The sequence below is a fragment of the Pseudochaenichthys georgianus genome, chromosome 3, assembly GCF_902827115.2.
Source record: "Pseudochaenichthys georgianus chromosome 3, fPseGeo1.2, whole genome shotgun sequence".
NCBI classification, from domain to species: Eukaryota; Metazoa; Chordata; class Actinopteri; order Perciformes; family Channichthyidae; genus Pseudochaenichthys; species Pseudochaenichthys georgianus.
The window spans coordinates 47445992-47466231 of record NC_047505.1 but is presented as its reverse complement, the minus strand read 5'-3'; the positions used below and the strand labels follow the sequence as shown (position 1 = coordinate 47466231).

At 41.5% G+C, this 20240-nt stretch overlaps 1 protein-coding gene across 11 annotated transcripts in view; it reads right to left on the bottom strand.

Annotated features, from left to right (window-relative positions):
• Nucleotides 1-754: 754 nt before the first annotated feature.
• celf6 (CUGBP Elav-like family member 6) overlaps nucleotides 755-20240 on the bottom strand; it is a 144988-nt gene continuing 125502 nt past the window's right edge. For 7 of the 11 annotated variants that reach the window (XM_034076987.2, XM_034077013.2, XM_034077049.2 and 4 more), the window contains 5 exons: nucleotides 18730-18792; nucleotides 17614-17694; nucleotides 12773-12916; nucleotides 7504-7653; nucleotides 755-838 (listed from right to left, as the gene is read on the bottom strand). In XM_034076987.2, coding sequence (XP_033932878.1) covers nucleotides 7526-7653; nucleotides 12773-12916; nucleotides 17614-17694; nucleotides 18730-18792 — 416 coding nt within the window. In that variant the 3' untranslated portion in view covers nucleotides 755-838; nucleotides 7504-7525. Of the gene's footprint in view, nucleotides 839-3111; nucleotides 3138-7503; nucleotides 7654-12772; nucleotides 12917-17613; nucleotides 17695-18729; nucleotides 18793-20240 lie in introns of those variants that run through there. The other 4 variants (XM_034077009.2, XM_034077021.2, XM_034077053.2 and 1 more) reach the window with 2 other exon arrangements.

The window sequence follows — 20240 nt, the reverse complement described above, 5'->3', positions numbered from 1 at the left end:
TATTTCCATTTTCTTTTATTCATACTTACAGTAGGCCACTGGATATTGATTTAATGATTTTTTTGACTACGAGTAAATTGTAATACTTGCAGCTACAAGGTATGAGTTTTTAAATATATATTTATATATTTATATATTTATATTCTTTTAAAAAGCGTTTAGTCCTTTGGTCCCTATTTCCTAAGGAATGATGCATGTAAATTATCCTGGATTCTCCTCTCCCTCCTCTTCCTCTTCTTCTCCCTCGTCTTCTTCTTTGATCCAGAGCTCGCCCTGTCACAGAGCACAACACCTGTGTAGGCACAAAAACCAAAATGGCAGCAGGCTGGTGTGTGTGTTTGTGTGTTTTCGTGTGTGTGCACACGCACGTGTTTGCGTCAGTACTTGAGTTGGCATTTGCACGTATTTATACATGTACAAAGTTTTTCCTTTTTTTCATTTTTCATTGTTTTTTAAGTGTAGTATCTTTAAATGTGTATGTCTTGGTTGTTATGTGTTTATCTATATCCTGTGTCAGTATGCATGCTTTGAGCACAATGAGTCTATAAAGGTTTTTTTCCCCCATCATGTCTAAAAAACAGCAGCAAAAAGTTGGTCTCTGCAAAAAATCTTCTTCCACAGACGCCAAAGCAAAACAGGGAAAAAAGAGGCATGTGCGAAGAAAGAAAAAAGAAAAGAAAACGACAACAACTCTGGGATCCTTTTTCTCAGTCACCCAATCTTTCAGCGGGTTTTCAGCAGGATCAAGGGACCACCCTTCCTTCATGATATGTAGCAGAGCAAGAAGTCTTTGTACTTGTACTGCACTTGTGGAAATAAGGTGTTGTGGCCCTTCATCCTGTGACACAGAGACAGAGCGAGAGGTAGGTTGAAAGAGAGGGGAGAATAAGGAGAGTGGATTTAGTGAGGCTGCGGCAAACATGCTCGGGGTTGCTGGCTCCTGGTTATCACACAGACTGACAGGCACAGCCAACAGCATGAGAAACAGACGGGGAGGAGAAGGAAAAAAAGAGGAGTGTGTCAATCAAACCCAGAAATAAGTGGGCTAGAGGTGGGGTGGGAGATTTGTGTTTTAACCATATGGAACAGACATCTACACTGTGACAGCACTAATCCAAGGGAGGCCTGATTTAAACCGACTACATCTCCCTGCATGAAAAGAAACACAGCCGAGTGTTGCCCGAGATGTGGCTGTCATACATCTTGTTGTTAATTCATTACAAGCAAACTACCAAAAGAACACGAAGGAAACATAAAGAAAACAAGACAGTGCGAGTGATGAAATAGTGTAATGATTATGACTGATGGTTGTACCATATAAAAAGAAATAAAAGAAATACATGTTTGAATAAATTGCCTGTAATGAGGATACCATGGAAAGCCAACCAGCATCCTCAGCCTTTGTGTCGACTGTCACTATAAGTGTCCGTGCTGCAGACCTTTGGATACAAAAGATCTAGTGTACAGCCTATCATCCCTAATATGTTGTGAGCTATAATGCAGGTGAAGAAAGGCTATGAAATCACAGCAAATCACTCTCCGGGAGCGAACATGAAAGGGACTGACTTTGTGATGGGAACACGCGCGCCCAGGCGCTCTTTGTTCTACCGCTCCATTCCTGTAAATGAGCTTGTTACAGTTTCATAATAGATCTGCTTTTAAGATGTGAGAGCGGAGATTCTAGCTTATTTCTTATGTGTGCCAAAGCGAGCCCCGGCCATTAGCGGCATAAAGCACTAACCGTCACAATTACAGATGCCCTCTTTTATAAGCCACTGGCGCTATATTCATCTGCCACAGAGAAGAAGAATTATACAGTGGCTTTAAAGTAGATTTTTTTTCTCCCCCAAGTAAACAGCCTCTTGGAAAACCTCCCAAGTATTTCACCCTCCAACTTCGTCAGATAATAAAGAATTCAGTTCCTTTTTGTCACAGCCCTCCTGCCAAACAGCCACCTACTTAGATGGCTCCATAAAAGGCACCTTGCAGTTATGATGCCAGAAAGACCGTATCCCTCCCGTTTTTCCTCCTGTGTTCATTGGATAGACTACGGGAGGGAGAGTCGCCTGCAGGGCTTCTGAAAGAATAGGGCCGTATGAGTTCGATGAAAACGACTAACTCTTATCAGGGTTTGGCCTGGAGGGATGGAAGCAAACTCACTTGCTAAGAAAGGAGCTGTTCACCGTGAAGCTGTTTGCTGCCTTGTCTTTTTTACAGACAATTATCTCAGACACAAGCCAGTAAAAACATAAGCGCTAATTTATCTGGTGGCATAATCCTTCTAAAAGCAATAGCAAATACTCATCATTCACGTATACTTATACGTCTGTGTGTACAGTACGCCGGACATATTTTGGCCATGTGGGTCTGCAGTGCTACCTCACGGCGTAATTGGTTTGCATCCTCAAAAATAAATACATGGGAAGCGATTCTCATGTTAGGCAAACAAAACAATCTTGCAGAAGTACTCCCTGTGCAGATGGAATCCACGGAGAAGTGGAGTGTCAACATTTGCCGTTGCTCTCTGCATGAACGCTGGAGATCTAATTGGCTACACAAACATAGGGTCATCCTGGCCATCTCTCAACGAAACAGCTGTCGACCGGGGTGAGAAAAGTGTCCTTTTTAAAGAGATTCAGACTTTTAATAAAAACAACAAAAAACAGGTTTGCTGGAGATAAAACACGGTTGACGACGTGAATGTGAAGAAATAGAGAAATAGAAGATACAGTACATCCATACACATGGACCCCACAAGAGAAATAAAACATCACAAGGGCACACGGTACAATAGCACAAAGGGTTAAAGGCCACTTCCAGTTATAATCAACCAACCATTTAGCACGTCAGTTACATTAAGTACAACAGCCAAGAAAGGCATCGTTTTACTGCACTCCACAAACTGCCAATATACAAAATACAGTATATATATATTTATATATATTTAAAACGGAGGGCGGAAGAGATAGAGTTTAGAGATATCAATCAACGCCACGTCATGCAACGCAGTCACAGTCCCACCACATGACGTCATCCAAAAGAAAATGACACCATGGGTTCAACTTACAGCTGTGGGAACTTGGCCCCATGACAGGTGTGGGTGGGAGGTGGCTATAGCGGAGAAAGGCCACCTCACACTGTGATTGGTTGGTCAGGTTGCCAGGTTGGTGGGGGTGCAAAAGAAGGAAAGAAACAGTGGGATTTTCTCTTCCTTAAAGTCAGAATTCAAAGCACCCTTTCCACACGTATTCCACACTCTCACTTATTCTGCCTGATAAATCAAATGAGGTTATGATGGTCATTACCATAACAACTGAAATTGACAAGTAAAACAGAAATAACAGAACACATAATCTTCAACACAAAAAAGGGTATTTTTTTGTGCGTTGTGAAGTCTTCTCAGGCTGACAACATTTGCAGGTTAAAAGGTTGAATAGATGTTTTTAAATTCACAAAGATAACCCTTAAGGCGGGAATGCATATTTCAGAAACGTGTCCTGTCTACAGTAATTGGATTTGCCTTGCATTGTTTGCCATGAGGGTGGCCGTACAGTGAGGGCTTCGGCTTTTTTTTTTTGCATTAAGTTTATCTTTAAGACACAGAACACAATTTCAGAGTAGCAGGGCTCCTGAGACCAGCAGGAGAGAATGCTGTCTGATCGTGTTTTTAATTCAACTTCAAAGCGAATCGTCAGTTTGAGAGAGAAGAAATGGGGGCTTCTGAACTTATCTACATATTGAAGTTTTATACCTAAGGAACACAACAAAAATCATCATCATAATGCAGTTCATTCGAGAAAATTAAACAGTTACAGTTGAACTTATTTCAGTCTTTTGCTCAAAAACTCAATGTGCCGTCTTCCACAATACAAGGCAATTCATGAGAGGAGAAAAATATGCTTTAAAGTAGATTGTTTACATTTGTCAAATCCAACTTCTTTATGTTTGATCCCTCATGTTTGTTTAAGAATCTATAAACCAGGAGCTGGCTTCAGGAGCACCACTGGGTCAAGTGGTGCTTGACCCGTCTTTTTCTTTAATGTTTTCATGTGATTGCTCTTGGATTTGGTCTATTGCTTTTCCTTAACTCAAACAATAGTGGTGTAATAACAGAAGAAAAACACAGAGATGAATTGTACCAGACCAGAGACGAAGGAAGACATGAAAACACACACACACACACACACACACTCATACACCGACAAGCACACACACTTCCTGATATAGTGACAGAACATTATTGTTGGAAATGTCTTTACTCGGAGACATCCAGAGTACTCTCAATGGCTTCCCTATCATTCAGCGCTGTAGCAGGATATTTTCCATTTGTTCCCCATTGATGTGCTAAATTCAAATCCACCCCCTCCCCCCCTTCTCTCTTCTCAGGGTGCTTTGAAAGCTTCTCCTCAATTAGCAGGACACGACTCCATTCAAACGCTATCAAGCAAGAGATAAAGGGAGCATCTATCATTTGTATTGCACACCACCTTCCATTAATGCCGTCTTGTGGCTTTTAAGGAGTCACATCTAAAACAAACAAACGGTATTACCGTGCTTTTATTTATGGAGGAATATAATCCAGGCGTATGTTATTGTAATGAAAAGTTGTCTGGCCAATTGAGCGGAGAGAGGAAGCATCTATATTATTTTGCACTGGCAGCTGCACTTTGTAACAGATGGGGGATGATTATTTTGAATCAAGCTTGACACTGTGAAATGAGTCTTCATTGAAGGATGGTGCCACTTTAAAGTGAAGCTTTCTTTGTATTATTTTGTAGGAAAGCTTTGACTTTGTAAAGGTCCAAACGAGGAATTGTTAGGCATTGCATTTACCTGGTTTTAAGAGTTATTTTTTGTTATTCTTTGTTAGTGGATACTGACTGATTAAAACGTTAGGAAGAGCAGATACTTGTTAATAATTCAGTGCTATTTTGTCACAATAAACTGGATTTAAGTATTATAATTGAAATTGTTGAGTTGTATTAAATTAACAATGTTGCTATGAATGCTTAAATACTGGCAAAGTGAGTTTGAACTTTAACAATCCTTTTGAACACTTTTTCCTGTGCAAAACAACACATTAGCATTTAATTAGGCGTTAGAAATACTATGTGTTTCTGTCTAGTTTATTTGTATTTATTTATTTGTAACCATGGTGAAATCATTAACAGTAACCCTAATGTTGCAATTCAAATGAGATATGAGAAAATGCTGTTAATTGGATAACTAAATGAAAATGGATTGATAAACGATGTCACAGTAAACACAACATTTAAAAGTTAACTGTGACACTTTCATTCAAAGGAGAGTTTAGTGAAGTATTACTTGAACTAACCAAATAGTGCTAACTGTGGTTTGTGCTGTTTACCACCATTATACAAGTACATAATCATGTTTAAGTGCTTTTTGTGTGTAGGAACCACTCATCATGCTCATTAGTAGTTCTGTAAACGGTTGTTAAACTATAAATATACTATCATTCTGCGGCTCCCTGATGAATGCTCCCATAAGTAAATATTTAGCTGACAACACCTTTAGATTTGGCTAAGAAGAAGACAGAAATCTGATTAAAGCTATCATAGGAGTGAACAAACTGCTAACTTGTGGCTCAACTTGCATCGATTCTCATCACCACCCTCAGTGGATGGGTAATTATGCACAGCTTCTCCTGCAGGTAAACATTTATTTTCAAACATCAGAAGAAACAACACATTAAGTGGAGCCTAAGTGAAGAGGGCCTTCTTCAAACTCTTAAGCTTCCCCGGCTAATATCCTACAAAAAACGTTAACCTAAAAATATATAAAAATGTCTCGTCATATTAGGGCTCCTTGTGACAAAGTCAGATTATGACCACCACATTTGGATTTTAACTGCTTCCCTATTTGACCACATTTAATATTTAACTGGATAATTCATGCGTTTTGTTGTTTCATTCGATTGTCATATTAGTTTATGTAAATGTCCACAATGAGTATTTTCTTTACTAATGGGTTGTGATGGGGGTTTCTACTGTTCGTAAGACTGGAGGATTCTTGTAGGTTTATTTACGACTTGCCCTGGATGTACAGTAGCAGTCCAAACAACCAGAAAAAGTTGCCTATTACTTGATTCAAAATGAATTTCATGTTAGAAATGTTATTTTATTTTGTTATTTAATTGATGGATACACCTATGTTAAAGATCATGCATAGAGTAGATTTGAATTTGAAATAATTCTCACATAATAATTAGATCCAGATTTCAGCCAATACTCTCTCAAGAAATCCTATTTGGCAGCGATACGAACTAAACCATCAAAGTAAATTGGACAGTTTGAGAACAGGCATAGCATGGCACTGTATTATGACATGGCATAGTATCATGGCATGGCACTGTATCATGGCATGGCATAGTATTATGGCATGGCATAGTATTATGACATGGATCTGTATTATGACATGGCATAGTATCATGGCATGGCACTGTAGTATGGTATGGTATGGTATGGCATGGCATAGTATCATGGCATGGCATAGTATCATGGCATGGCATAGTATCATGGCATGGCACTGTATTATGGTGTGGCATGGCACTGTATTATGACATGGCATAGTATCATGGCATGGCATAGTATCATGGCATGGCATAGTATCATGGCATAGTATTATGACATGGCATAGTATCATGGCATGGCATAGTATTATGGTATGGCACTGTATTATGGCATGGCATAGTATCATGGCATGGCATAGTATCATGGCATAGTATTATGACATGGCATAGTATCATGGCATGGCATAGTATTATGGCATGGCATAGTATCATGGCATGGTATAGTATTATGGTATGGCACTGTCTTATGGCATGGCATAGTATCATGGCATGGCATAGTATCATGGCATAGTATTATGACATGGCATAGTATCATGGCATGTCATAGTATCATGGCATGGCATAGTATTATGGTATGGCACTGTATTATGGTATGGCATGGCACTGTATTATGGCATGGCATAGTATTATGGCATGGCATAGTATTATGGTATGGCACTGTCTTATGGCATGGCATAGTATCATGGCATGTCATAGTATTATGGTATGGCACTGTATTATGGCATGGCATAGTATTATGGTATGGCACTGTCTTATGGCATGGCATAGTATCATGGCATGGCATAGTATTATGGTATGGCACTGTATCATGGCATGGCATAGTATCATGGCATGGCATAGTATTATGGTATGGCACTGTATCATGGCATGGCATAGTATCATGGCATGTCATAGTATTATGGTATGGCACTGTATCATGGCATGGCATAGTATCATGGCATAGTATTATGGCATGGCATAGTATCATGGCATGGCATAGTATTATGACATGGCACTGTATTATGGTATGGCACTGTATTATGGCATGGCATAGTATTATGGTATGGCACTGTATTATGGCATGGCACTGTATTATGGCATGGCACTGTATTATGGCATGGCACTGTATTATGGTATGGGTGTTACCGTACCTGGGTATGGACAGCAGACGAGTCAGTAAGGTCGGTTGGCATCCTTTGGCCGCTTTAGCTGCACCTTCAGCCTCTTCATGCCTATCTGAAAGCCGTTCATGGCCTGGATGGCGGCTTGAGCACTGGACGGGTTATCAAAACTCACAAAGCCTGAGACGAGAACAGAGAGCGGGAGGAGAGTGGTCGGAGAGTTTGGAAAAAAAGGAAACAACACATACGGGGGAGAAGAATGGGTGAGAGAGGACCACGAGAGAGGGAGCGGGAAAGAGATAGGCGGGATGAAAGAGAGAGAGGGGAGAAAAAGAGAGCCTTTTTAACTCTTAACAATGACACAACAATAGCTCTTTGTTTTCTCTTTTCAGTGGATTAATTGAAAATCTTCGAATTAAAAAGATTACATAAAATACCACAAAGGCTAATAACACAGATATTAAAAATCAAACTAAGAGGAGATATTAGAAACTTCAACAGAGAACAAAAAAAACATGAAAAGGTGTTAAAAGATTAGACGGGGGGGAAGCAAAAGAGTCATGTTGTGTGTGTGTGTGTGTGTGTGTGTGTGTGTGTGTGTGTGTGTGTGTGTGTGTGTGTGTGTGTGTGTGTGTGTGTGTGTGTGTGTGTGTGTGTGTGTGTGTGTGTGTGTGTGTGTGTGTGTGTGTGTGTGTGTGTGTGTGTGTGGATTTCTTTTAGAAGAAACTCTGTGAACGTTACCTGAGTTGTTTGAGTGGCAGGGCTGCGTGTGTGTGTTTCATGTACGTGTGTGTGACTGAGCGTGTATCTGAGGAAAGAGTAAAGGGCACGGGGGTCGTGACGAGATGCTCGGGGCAAGGTGTGTAGGACGGGGGTGCCTGCTGCTCTGAGTTATCGCCTGGGTGTCGAGGCGGAATGAGCCCACAGCTTTCCACACCGGGACTCCTTGCCTGCTCTTATCAGACACCTCGGTGATTGACGGCCCGGATTTTCCGCCTGCCAGCTGATTTGATCACACCGCTATGGGTCCAATTTAATTTGGGGGGAGAGGGCAGGCTTTTGTCAGTGCGGGTGAGATAAGGCTGCTGCTTTTACAAACCCTTTAAACAAACTGAGCTGGGAAGGGCCTGTCAGTTGGCAGTGATCCCCCTCCCACACACACACACACACACACACACACACACACACACACACACACACACACACACACACACACACACACACACACACACACACACACACACACACACACACACACACACACACACACACACACACACACACACACACACACACACACACACACACACACACACACACACACACACACACACACACACACACACACACACACACACACACTCACTATGCCTGGCTTTAACGGATCTCCATACCTCACATTAACATCCACATGCCAAAAAAGACGATAGGATGCTGGGGGTCAAAGTACTGACAGTGAGGACACAGATGTGTTTGAAATGCATGGACATTCGAACAATCTCAAAGTAGGATTTAATATTTGAACATGTTTTCGAGCTTTGGCTGTTTTTCTAGAGACAAAGTAACCGGCTGAGGTTTCATATATTTGATGCAACTCTGAGTGTGTGTGGTTCGGTGCAGCTCAAAGCCCCGGACGGTACTAATGTTTGATGTACGGCTCTCACGGCAGCCATCCATATTAGCAGAATGTCTGTACGTGTTGTGATGTTGTGTATTTATTTATAAAAACACACACAAGGCTGCAACAAACAGGGTGACAATAGGGAAATACAAGTCGAGGACCAGGTGGAGAATGCTGCAGTTCATAAGTCTCAAATTGCCAGAGAAAGAATAGTTAATATGTCTGTGCAGTGATGGTGTTTGATACTACAGTATGCACACCTTTTCTACCATGTCAGAGGTCCAGGTTCAGGTACTCTCATAGGCTTGTATAATTGTCCCTCGATCTGTATCAACCATCACTGAACTCCCTGTAGACATGATAGTGAATTTGCTGCTTATTTTTCAAAAAGTGCACCTCAAACTTCACAGTTTAGTAGCCTAAGTGTTCATGCATGTATTAATTGTGATAATTAGTTTCCACTTGAAAGTGTTGATTGGAGATTCGCTCGTTTATATGGTTTGTATTTCTTTTCAAAGTCTTTTCAAAGATGTAAGGGTTGCTCAGTGTCTATGAGTGTTGGGGAAACATGAAACACACACATGCAACTTCAACGTTCAAAGGGAGAAACAAAAAAGGAGCTTTACAACTTAAATAAAATATAGCTTTAGGTACATTGCAACTCCTCTTTTCTCTCTTCTAAAAAGCACTGTGTATATAATGTAAAGGCTGTGTGTGTGCGTGAGAGAGTGTGTTATTCCATTCTCAGAAGATCTTTTGAAATTCATTTTCAAGCTAAATCCAGCTAATTCCACCTAACAAGGTACCCTTTGATCACTTTTAAAAGTCAATATTGAGTGACTGAACGCCGAGGATTAAGACTAATGTTACATCCATAGAGACCCAGGTTAGATACAAAACACTGCAGCTCCTCCACTGTGCACACGTCTGCCTATTGGATGTTCTTTGCGTTATAGCGACTCATTAAAGCACCAGTAACTCGCCAGTTATCTGTACTTTTTGCCACTCTTGCTTTTTGAGAGGAATATTTTTGTGATTCCCAAGACTTCTCTTCATCTTACCTCCACATATCCATTGAATCACTTAGCAAATAGAGATACTGAAGGAAACAGACATATGTCTGAATTGACAGTGATTACCCTTAAGAGTCCATTTCAAATCCTACTCCAGAAATAAATCCTTTATAAGAACATGTTTCTAGTGCTCCTCCAGCGACCTTTTTATCATATGCTCATTTCAGAGCTCTTCTGTAAACACTCTGTGTAAAAGAGTAATGTTTGGTTATCTCCCGTCTAAATCCCAAAATGTAGATTACTGCAGAGAAATCAGGCCGTGTGCAGACAGTAGATTTCTCTGTTGAGACCATAGACTGTATGGTTGAAACTCACAAGTCATTCGGCAGTGGCAAGCGATTTTTTCAAAGCTATTTAATTAATCCTATTACAAACTTGTTAACCTTAAAGGTGGGGTTGGTAATTTTGGAGAAACCAGTTCGAGTGCGAATTTGAAAATACACAGCCGGAAAATATCTGCTACTTCCTTACGGAGCCCCTCCTTCAACACACACGAACTCGCACATGACCAATGAGGGCACGAGATAAGTTTGTGCCCCGATGGAAGGCTGACAGGCAGGTAGGCCATCCAGTTACTTTAGCCGGGCCGGCTCAGATGATTGGTCGTGCTTTTTACAGCGCCACGGCTTCCACAGATGACTTTTTTGTATGTATTTATTGTCAAAGCATTTACTATATTCATTGCTATCGGGATGTTAAGAGCATTCCATGGAATATAACAAAAAGTGTTTCTGAAGTGAATTACCTACCCCACCTTTAATTACATTAAGAAATTAGAAATATGCTGCTTATTGAAATATAGATTCTACATCAACGCACTTGATTTTATTAGGAAAAGAAAAAACAGGTTGTGTTGTGCTTTTTAAAATAAATTAAAATATCTTAATACGGACACAGGCCGGTTTCTTTGTATGTTATATATGGGAATACTTATAGGTATAAACAATGAACTTGTCTTTATCTTTTCATGTCGTCCTATTTAAATACATACTTTGAAAATGGTTTCCTCAACTAACAGGAAGGTCATTTTCTTTCAATGAGTGTGTTTAAAATGTGTTTTATTCGCCCGAGTGTGCACAAGGCCACGTGTGTACATGTTAACCATTGACAATGAATCAATCTTTTATTTCTACATCTATAAATAGTTACTCTTCCAGTTGATCTACACGTACGGTAGTCTACAGTGCCCATTAACCACATCATCAAGGCTAAACACACATTTTTAAGATGAAGTGTTCCAAGTTCTTCGAGGCCTAATAACTTATCCCCCTTAATGCACAGCGTCTTCCGCTGCCTAATTCGTTAATGTCTTACAAAGGATCCCCGGGGCTTCTGCTATAAAAAGGAGGGAGAAATGACTGGAAAAAAAAAACTGCTCACAAAGAATCATGTGTTAAATTGCTGTTTTTCAGCCAAGATCTTAATTACAAGCCGTTGAAAATAAGCCGGTGAGACTGATGAGGTCAACGCCCCTTTGTCCTTCCCCCTTGTTGACTGACGGATAGTGATAGCGGGAGGCATATGTTTAGAGGAGAGCACACAATGGGAGGCAGAGAGTCCTGAGATGGACAGAAGGAGACAGACGGGGGGAAGAGAGAGGAAGAGAAAGCCTCATAGACATGCCATGTTGAAGGGAAAGTGAAAGAAAGCCAATGCTGGGAGTCTCTCTCTCTCTCTGCCTGTCTCCTGGGTGCTGCTGTCCAACTGAATCAACAGTAAGGCCCACACCAGTCTATTATTATCTCTTTAAGCCCGTGGATTCCACCTGCACCGCCTCCAGCCTGATGAACTGGTTTTCAGTGTGGGAGGTGAGAGAAAAAGAGGGGGGGGTGGCATGATGTGACTAGGTTGCCCGGCTGGAGGCCTGAAGTGTGTGTGGGGGGGGGGGGGGGGGGGAGTCTGGGAATGGCAGAGAAGTGGAAATGGATCCTGATTGTGTTAGGAATGGTGAGATAGAGAGGCTGAGGAATTGATGTTTCGAGCAAATGCCACTATTTGGAAAGGTGTCTGGGTCAGTGGCTTCATCTGGGAGTCATGGTGGGTTGGCTTGGGTTATGTCAGGCAGAGGTTGAATGTAGTGTAGTATATTAACTCAGAAACCGAACTTAAGTACATTTTGAGGTACTCTAATACTTTAACTACACTACATTTCAGAAGCCAATATATTTGTTTCACTTATCTGACAGCATTAGTTACGTTACAAATACAGATTATTAGCAAAAACAACATATACACCACTTATAAATATACATATTCAAATAAAAACAGGTCAAAATATCCAGCAGTATATAAAGTCATTCAAATGAGGTCTTTTACCAGCTGTGATGAAAACATTAATGCATCAAAAATCATCATGCAATAATTTAGTACATGTACAATGTGATGGGCCATTTTGTATTACAAGTATTCTTTTGGTTCGTATATTTTAATTTAAATAAGATTTTGTATGCCGGACTTTACTTTTAACAGAGTATTTAAAAAAAAAGTGGTTAACGTACAACTTTAGTAAAAGACAGAACTTCTTTCATCACTGATTTAAGGCAATTCGAGCATCCATCACAACACACTCTTATATATTGTCCGTGTGTGTCCATTTCTGACTTACCAAAACATTTGCTCTGATTGGTCGCTCGGTCCACAAACACTTTGGCGGAGATGACGTTGCCAAACGGCAGGAACATTTGCATGAGCTCCGCATCTCCGAACTCCTGGGGCAGGTGATAAATAAACAGGTTGCAACCTTCTGGCCCTGGTGATGAAAGCAAAACAACAGGAGGGTGTTATGAGGGCATACGCAGAAGGAGAGGCTGACCATAATAATAATAATAATAATAACACAGGTGGAAGAATGACTCGATAAAGCAATCAAGGGAATAATCTAAGGGACGCAGCAGCCATGTAAACACCAAATTGTTATTATGTTCGCTGTGGCACAAGCATTAGTTGTGGGAAAGCTAGTTATGGTGGAGTACACACTCTTAAGTCCTGTTTCTAAAGTCACTCTCAGCGTTGGTCAGCTCATTTAAATCCAATTACCCCGATCCAAACTACTATATGTGCTTTAAAGGATAATTGTATACAATTAAATGTGCCTATTGAATCAGAAAATGTGCCGGCAATTGCAATGCACAGTGGCAGAGATATAAGTACAAGCGAAATACAAAACAGGATAAAAAAACACAGAGTTTGATTGGAGGAGAAATATTAAGATGGTTATATTGAGAAATAGAAACAGAGGAAGAAAGGAGGAGGAGGAGGAGGAGGAGGAGGAGGAGGAGGAGGAGGAGGAGGAGGAGGAGGAGGAGGAGGAGGATGATCAGAAGCCAAGTTTGTGTCCCAATTACTCCGTGACAGTAGGACTGTCTTCCAATCTCTCGCTCTCCGTCCCTCCACACTCCTCCACCCAGCTGCCACATAATGTACAGGCCAATGGGGATAAAGGGAGGAATGAACTGGAAGGAAAGAGAGCGAACCATGGCCCGAGAAAAAGCGATAGAGAGAGGGAGAGAGATGTGATGGACTCGGAGGACAGTGTGCTTGCAGCTGGCTGCCTGGCTAGCATTCTCTCCTGTCTCATTGCTCTGGGTGATAGCATGACGAGATCAGACTGGGGCTGGTGAGAAGGCTGATAAGAGAGCTGCACTGGTGGCTGGCTGTACTGATGCTCTGCCGCTGCGAGATAGAGGACACACACACACACACACACACACACACACACACAGACACACACAGGTTGACGGAGTGTGGCTTTGTATTTGTTCAAACATTTAAAATCTGAATCTCGGTTCTGTCTGTTTAGCTTTAGGTGACTTAGAGAAGTCATACTTTAAAAAATAAGTGGTTTGTTTGAGGTGAAGACATTTCCTAAATAGAGTGTGAGGACGGTTGAGAAGTTTACTTTTCACAAGTATAAAATATCTTGATGAGTGCATGGAAAGTTTCTTCCTTTTCCATGTATACAAATCTGCTATGTAGAGGAAATATGACTTTTATTGTATCCATTATTATGCCCACATTGGGAAAGTGTGAGGATACAAAGTAGATAATTACCTTGTGATTGCGTGTTAATATATATATATATATATATGAACTGCATTTGTTATTGTATATGACTTCAATGCACTGATGATAAATAAATTGGTTGATTCACATATGCATAATTTTTCAATATTTATTTTGAGAGGCCAAATCCAATCATTTTACATACTGTATCAAAGTCTGTTTACAGGTCCTGTGAAGTGCTACCGCATATCAGAAACAAAGTTGTATAAAGCCTGTCGTGGCTCCAGAGGGAGTTGCACAAAGTCTGATAAACTGCCTCAAGTGATGTCACTTGAAATAGCTTCAGTTGAGAGTTAAGGTACAGCTTTTCAAATATATGTAGTGACTTTACAAGACCTCCGTAGTCTGCTCCTAATCCCGGCTTTAGGCCATGAGGCTCCATTACACGCAATAACGCACAACACGACCATATATGGGGCGACGCCTGCGAGCTAGTTCAGGCAGTCAACTCGAGCACTTATGCTGCATTCATACCTAACGCCCCTTGCCACTCTGCAACCAACCAAACAGTCTCCTTAATATGTCGCTCTATTTAACCTGCCAGATATCTCTCCATGCATTGCTTGCTGCTGCTATTGCTGCTTCTACGTCGCTGCTGCTTGCCTGCCCCCCCACCACCCCAGCTTCCACCTGTAGCCTCGGGGCGGTTAGTTATTTGATCATCGCTCATCGTGCTTTGTATATCTGTGGAGTGACGAGGCCCGAGCCTAGACGCCAAACTCAACTATATGCTGCTTCTAATAAACATGTTAAAGAAACACGTGAGTTGTCTGACTGAAATTGGACTGCACTGTAAGTTGCATTGTGGGTAATGTGGGCTGCATGTATCTCTCCATGCATCGATTATTTTCTCTAAAATGATTCTGGTTAAGTAATTACTGTCAACCGTAATGCGATATGATCCAGTGCTCGTAAAATGGATGTTATTATCAATAGTGTCTACTAGTTTTCTCTTTAGTATGGCAACGCCCACCTGGAGGGAGACACACAGCGTCTTTCCACTTCCTGCCAAAGACAACTCAGCTTTTACCACACTGTTGGCCAAAATGCCAGATAGTTGTTGTACAATTGGATAAACAAACCGAAGAGGAGACATGTCTGGGCTGTGCTTCTACAGAATCCCCTCTCGGAAAGAAACCAGAGAAAGGAGGACATTGTGGATTTGTGCAATTAGATCTGCTGCTGTCCCCGAGGGGTACACGTCTCCTAAACCTGCGGTACAAATGCAGGGGGCCAAATCCCATCAATCCCTCCTTCTCCACAGCATCCCAGTTTGAGGGTCATTAAAACGGTGTGGTTAACCTCACAGTGGGAAAAAAAAGTTGATATTGAATCTATATCACAAGATGCTGTGTTGTCTCCACTATACTGCATTTTCACTACTGCCTTTGAAAGGACACCTGCTGAAAGCACTCCTATACTATTTAATGATGATGCATTTCTTGTCCTTCACCTCCCAAATGACCTAATTGTTGACCCATTGGATGAAAAGTACAGATAACTGTCTGTACTTGTGTACGCTTTAATCTTGGCAGCAGTGTAATATCTCCACAAAATATCTGTAAACATCGGCAAAGAAGTAGAAGTACTTGTCTGTTTTTAATGATTGAAATGCCGCAGTGGAGGCTGTATATGGGTCATATGTGCCTTAGACTTCTTTTTCCTCTTTTGAGATGAAATCTTAACAATCTTGGCTTGTAAAATATTTGACAGACTTGAGTGTCAGTATGGTGTTTTGCCCTTCAGGTCTCCGGGCCAGTCAAGTGACAAAAAACTTTGAATTGCAATCTTGAACACATTTGGTCAAGTTGGCAAGTTGGCATCTTAAAGATGGGGTAGGTAAGTTTGAGAAACCGGCTCGAGATCGCTAGAATTTGAAAATACACAACCGGAGAAAATCTGCCACTTCCTCACAGAGCCCCTCCTCCAACACACACGAACGCGCACATGACCAATGAGGGCACGAGATAAGTTTGTGCCCCGATGGAAGGCTGACAGGCAGGTCGGCCATCCAATCCGATTGGTTGTACTTTTTACAGTATTACGGCTTCTCCAGATGACATTTTTTATGGATTTTTTGTCAAAGCACTTAAGATATTCATTGCTATCGGGATGTTAAGAGCATTCCATGGAATATAACAAAAAGTGTATCTCGAGCCGGTTTCTGAAACTTACCTACCCCACCTTTAAGCAACCCTGCCAAACATCGGGCATTTTAAGTTCATCCACAAGTTTTTTGGCAGGACTGCATTACTTCTATTTGCTGAGTCAGTAGTATTGTTATAGCCGTGCTGTCTAAGATGCTCTTCTGAAGTGAAAAGGACACATACTTTCAAAGAGCACAGTGAAGAGTTGTCTGTGTAAGATAACATTTTTGGATTTGCAGGGGGTATTTTTCCTTGACACACAGACACAGACTGATATATTGTATTGTTGCAATTGTTAGCTTTCACAAGGAGGTTGAAGCTGAGGTTCGACAGCGCCTGTATATTTAGGTGCAGGTGTCTCTTGTTAAATGGCAGGGCTGCAGACTGTGGCAGTGGACTGAGACAGGCTGGGAGTGCAGCCAGAACTCACAGGCCACCGACTACACCAAGAATAGCTCTACAGTACACGTGTGTGTGCTTGTGTGTGTGTGGGAGTGTGTGAGAGAAAGAGGAACAGAGATAGTGTGTGTGTCGCTGTGTCTGAGTGACCATGACTTGCTACAGTAATAATGAAAGTGTTTCAAGGTAGCAGTGAGATGTCCTTAACACACGCTGTAAAGTTATTCCTGCATGTAAAGTGAATGGGCTGCTGTCATTGAGGATACATCTGTACTTTGTTCATACACTTGCACTTTGACCATGGCACTCACACAACACGCAAACATTTTCTAACTTTTTCTCGTGGCATTGTTGGAGACACTCAACATTTTTTCGAACTTCCTATATTGAATATTCAAACCACTCTACGCTGTCTCATACAATCATATAGATGAATAATGGAGACTGACGAATGAGAGTGATTTACCATCACAGTATATCCTATGCTTTATTACATCTGATGCTGTGGCATAAGAGTGAACACTACACCAGGAATGGTAATAAATGATTATGCATGCAGCTAATTAATCTGATGAATATTTATAACCACTTAAACACATTGTAATGGACTGATTAAGCAGTCCAACGCTGCAAGTTTGAATTAGTGCAGTTTTTGAATAATGACAGAGTAACTTTCCATCTCACTGCTAATGTTCTTCTCTTTAAATGGGGAGCCTTTTTCTCACATTTTCCCCAGCCAGCTTTTTCCCTCCCTCGCTAATTCAAAGCAGCGCAGCTACATTAGAATGGAACATGGCAATTATCACCTTTTATCTTGGGTGGGCGCGCTCGTTCTTACCTTCCCTCTGTTGCTGGGGAATGATGGTTGGTTGCTGGGGGAACGCTTGGCTGATTGGCGCATAGGCGGCAGGGTAGGCTGCTGTTGCAAAGGGAGAACCACAGTGGAATTTTTCACATCTCCATTTTCATATTTGACACAACAAAATTCAAATCATTATTCCATTGTTCATTTGCGGCCTAGACATTGCATAAATAAGTTGCATTATGACTGGGAGCCTGGGCTCATTTGGATGGTGGATCACTACACAAAGAGTTTGGAAAAAGTGAGTGTGGAGTGCAGTTCAACTAAGCAGACACAAAAGAAAGAAAGGGACCTTGATAATGAGAGCCGATGTCAGAGCTGTGGTTATGAGAGGTTTATGTCATATCTCATGTAGGAGGCAATGGCAGGTTCTGTGTGTACTTTTAGAATTACGTTTTTTCTTTGTGGGTGTATAATAAAGTCAACTCTAAATCCTTTCGCAATCCTAATGTAAAGTACTTTAATCCTGGAGGAAATTGGCTGGTCGTCCAGCTATCTCTACCTGTCATAGTGTCCACTGATGTGGCAAACAGAAAAAAGGGAGAGGGGGAGGACAAGGGTTGCAACATTCCGGGAATTTTCAGGGATGGAAACTTTCCACGGGAATTAACGGGAATAAACGTTACATTTTCTAAATTGAAGGTTGGCTCTTCATAGGGAACTTAAATATAGTTGGGGAAAGTAATTTTAGCATAATCTTGACTAAAACAAACACTTGAATATCCATGCCATAGCACACTGCTTACTGCATGGCTATTGAGACCACACACCCTACAGGCACTGTGCATTCCTCCATCACATGCACAGATGAGTAATATTTAACTCAACATTCCTGTTTTCGTTTTTCAATTAAACAAATAAGTGTTCAATCAAATAATTAAAACTTGTTCTGTTCTACTAAAAAAAAAAAAAAAATCTGTTGAAATGTCATGTTTTTGGTTTAATTTTGCATCGAATATTTCCAAAATTTCCCAGCTTAACTTCCCATGGAAACTTTCTGGAAATTTACCGCAAACTTTCCGCCCCTTTGCAACCCTAGAGAGGACAGATGGAGAGAGTGAGAGAGTAGAGGAGGTAGGAGAGGCAGATCACCTGCGTAGTGTTGGACGCCAGCATAAGCCTGTTGGAGAGGGTCGTTCACCGTTGGACTCTGTGCTGCAAGAGAGACGAAACAAGAGACAGAGAAAGGGAGTTGACAAAGAGGAAAATGAAAGCAGGGGAGACAACGAGGGGATGCAAAATGGTCAAGACAGACGCAGAGACACACAAAAACAAGGTTCTATTGTTAAAGAGCAAGACAGAAATGGGTTTAGCTGTAGAGAACCATCAGGGGGTGAGATCACACAGGGAGCGGGGGAAATTTGGGTTGTCATATCTCCGTTCTTCAAAATGCCTGTTTGCCCCAGATGTTTGCATCAAATATTAACAACATGCCAAACAAACCACTTTGTAGTTCATTACAATCGCAGCTGCCTCTGCATAATGTAGAAACGGGGAGTGCGTGTCTGTCAATTCTTCAGGAATCAGTCCCAGACAACATTAAGAAGCCGAGGACGGGCTGAGACACATCAAATCAACCATAATGGACTGATGGATGAACTGATGGATTCATCATGATGCTAGGCTGGCTGCTCAGAAATCTGCCAGAGACACTGTTGATTGACCCTCGAGCCTTAATCGCTTCAGTTCAGATCAGAGAAAATATGTAATGAGAGTGTGAAGTAAAAAAGGACTCTTGTCAACTTTTTAGCAGTTCCCTGAGACATTAATCAATGTGTCACCACTGGCATGTTGAACTTGCATCGTGGAGAAGACAGTGATGACATGGACGTTTCTTTGCAAGGGTCCCCTCAACTATAAGAGATGGGATTTTTTCATTGGATTTGGGAGGATTGCACATTTATGATGCCTCCATGTTTTGTTCAGCAGGATAATCTCCACAAATTAACAAAACTTTTATGATTTGTGAAGCGTTAATAGAATGGCGATAAGTAAAATATAAGTGATAAGTGTAACGGTACGTCCACACAGCAGCTTTAGACGAATATTCCAACGCTTCCAACGCTTCTCTGCCCATTGACTTTGAATGGAGATGACGTCACTGTGCCTCGCTTTTCGCCGAACTGCATTGTGGGGGAGCGAAGCGAAGATTTGCAGGATTTCCAGGATTCAAAAGTTGAGCAATGTTCAACTTTTGAAGCTGAGCTGGAAGCGCCAGCCAATCAAACACGTTTATGCAAATCTGACAGTAGAAGCGCTAGCCAATCAAACCGCGTGTAAGCAGGGAGAACCAGACCGCAGTTCATTTCCTCATATTCCAAACGAGAAATTACGGTAGCAAATCACCCGGTTCTTTACGACCAGAACTATTACCGGGATACAAACCGGAGGAACCAGGCATGGAGGGAGGTGGCAGAGACAGCGGGGGAAACTGGTAGGTTTTCGCCTGTTTGGGGAGTTTATATATATATATATATTGCTCGCATAAAATCCCCGTTTTTTTTTGCTTTGTATGTCGGGGGCGGGAGATTCATGTGATTGGTTGTTGGTCGCGTTGCTCGCAAAAACCCCCCAAGCTGTCAGACACGCCCAGCTCCAAGATT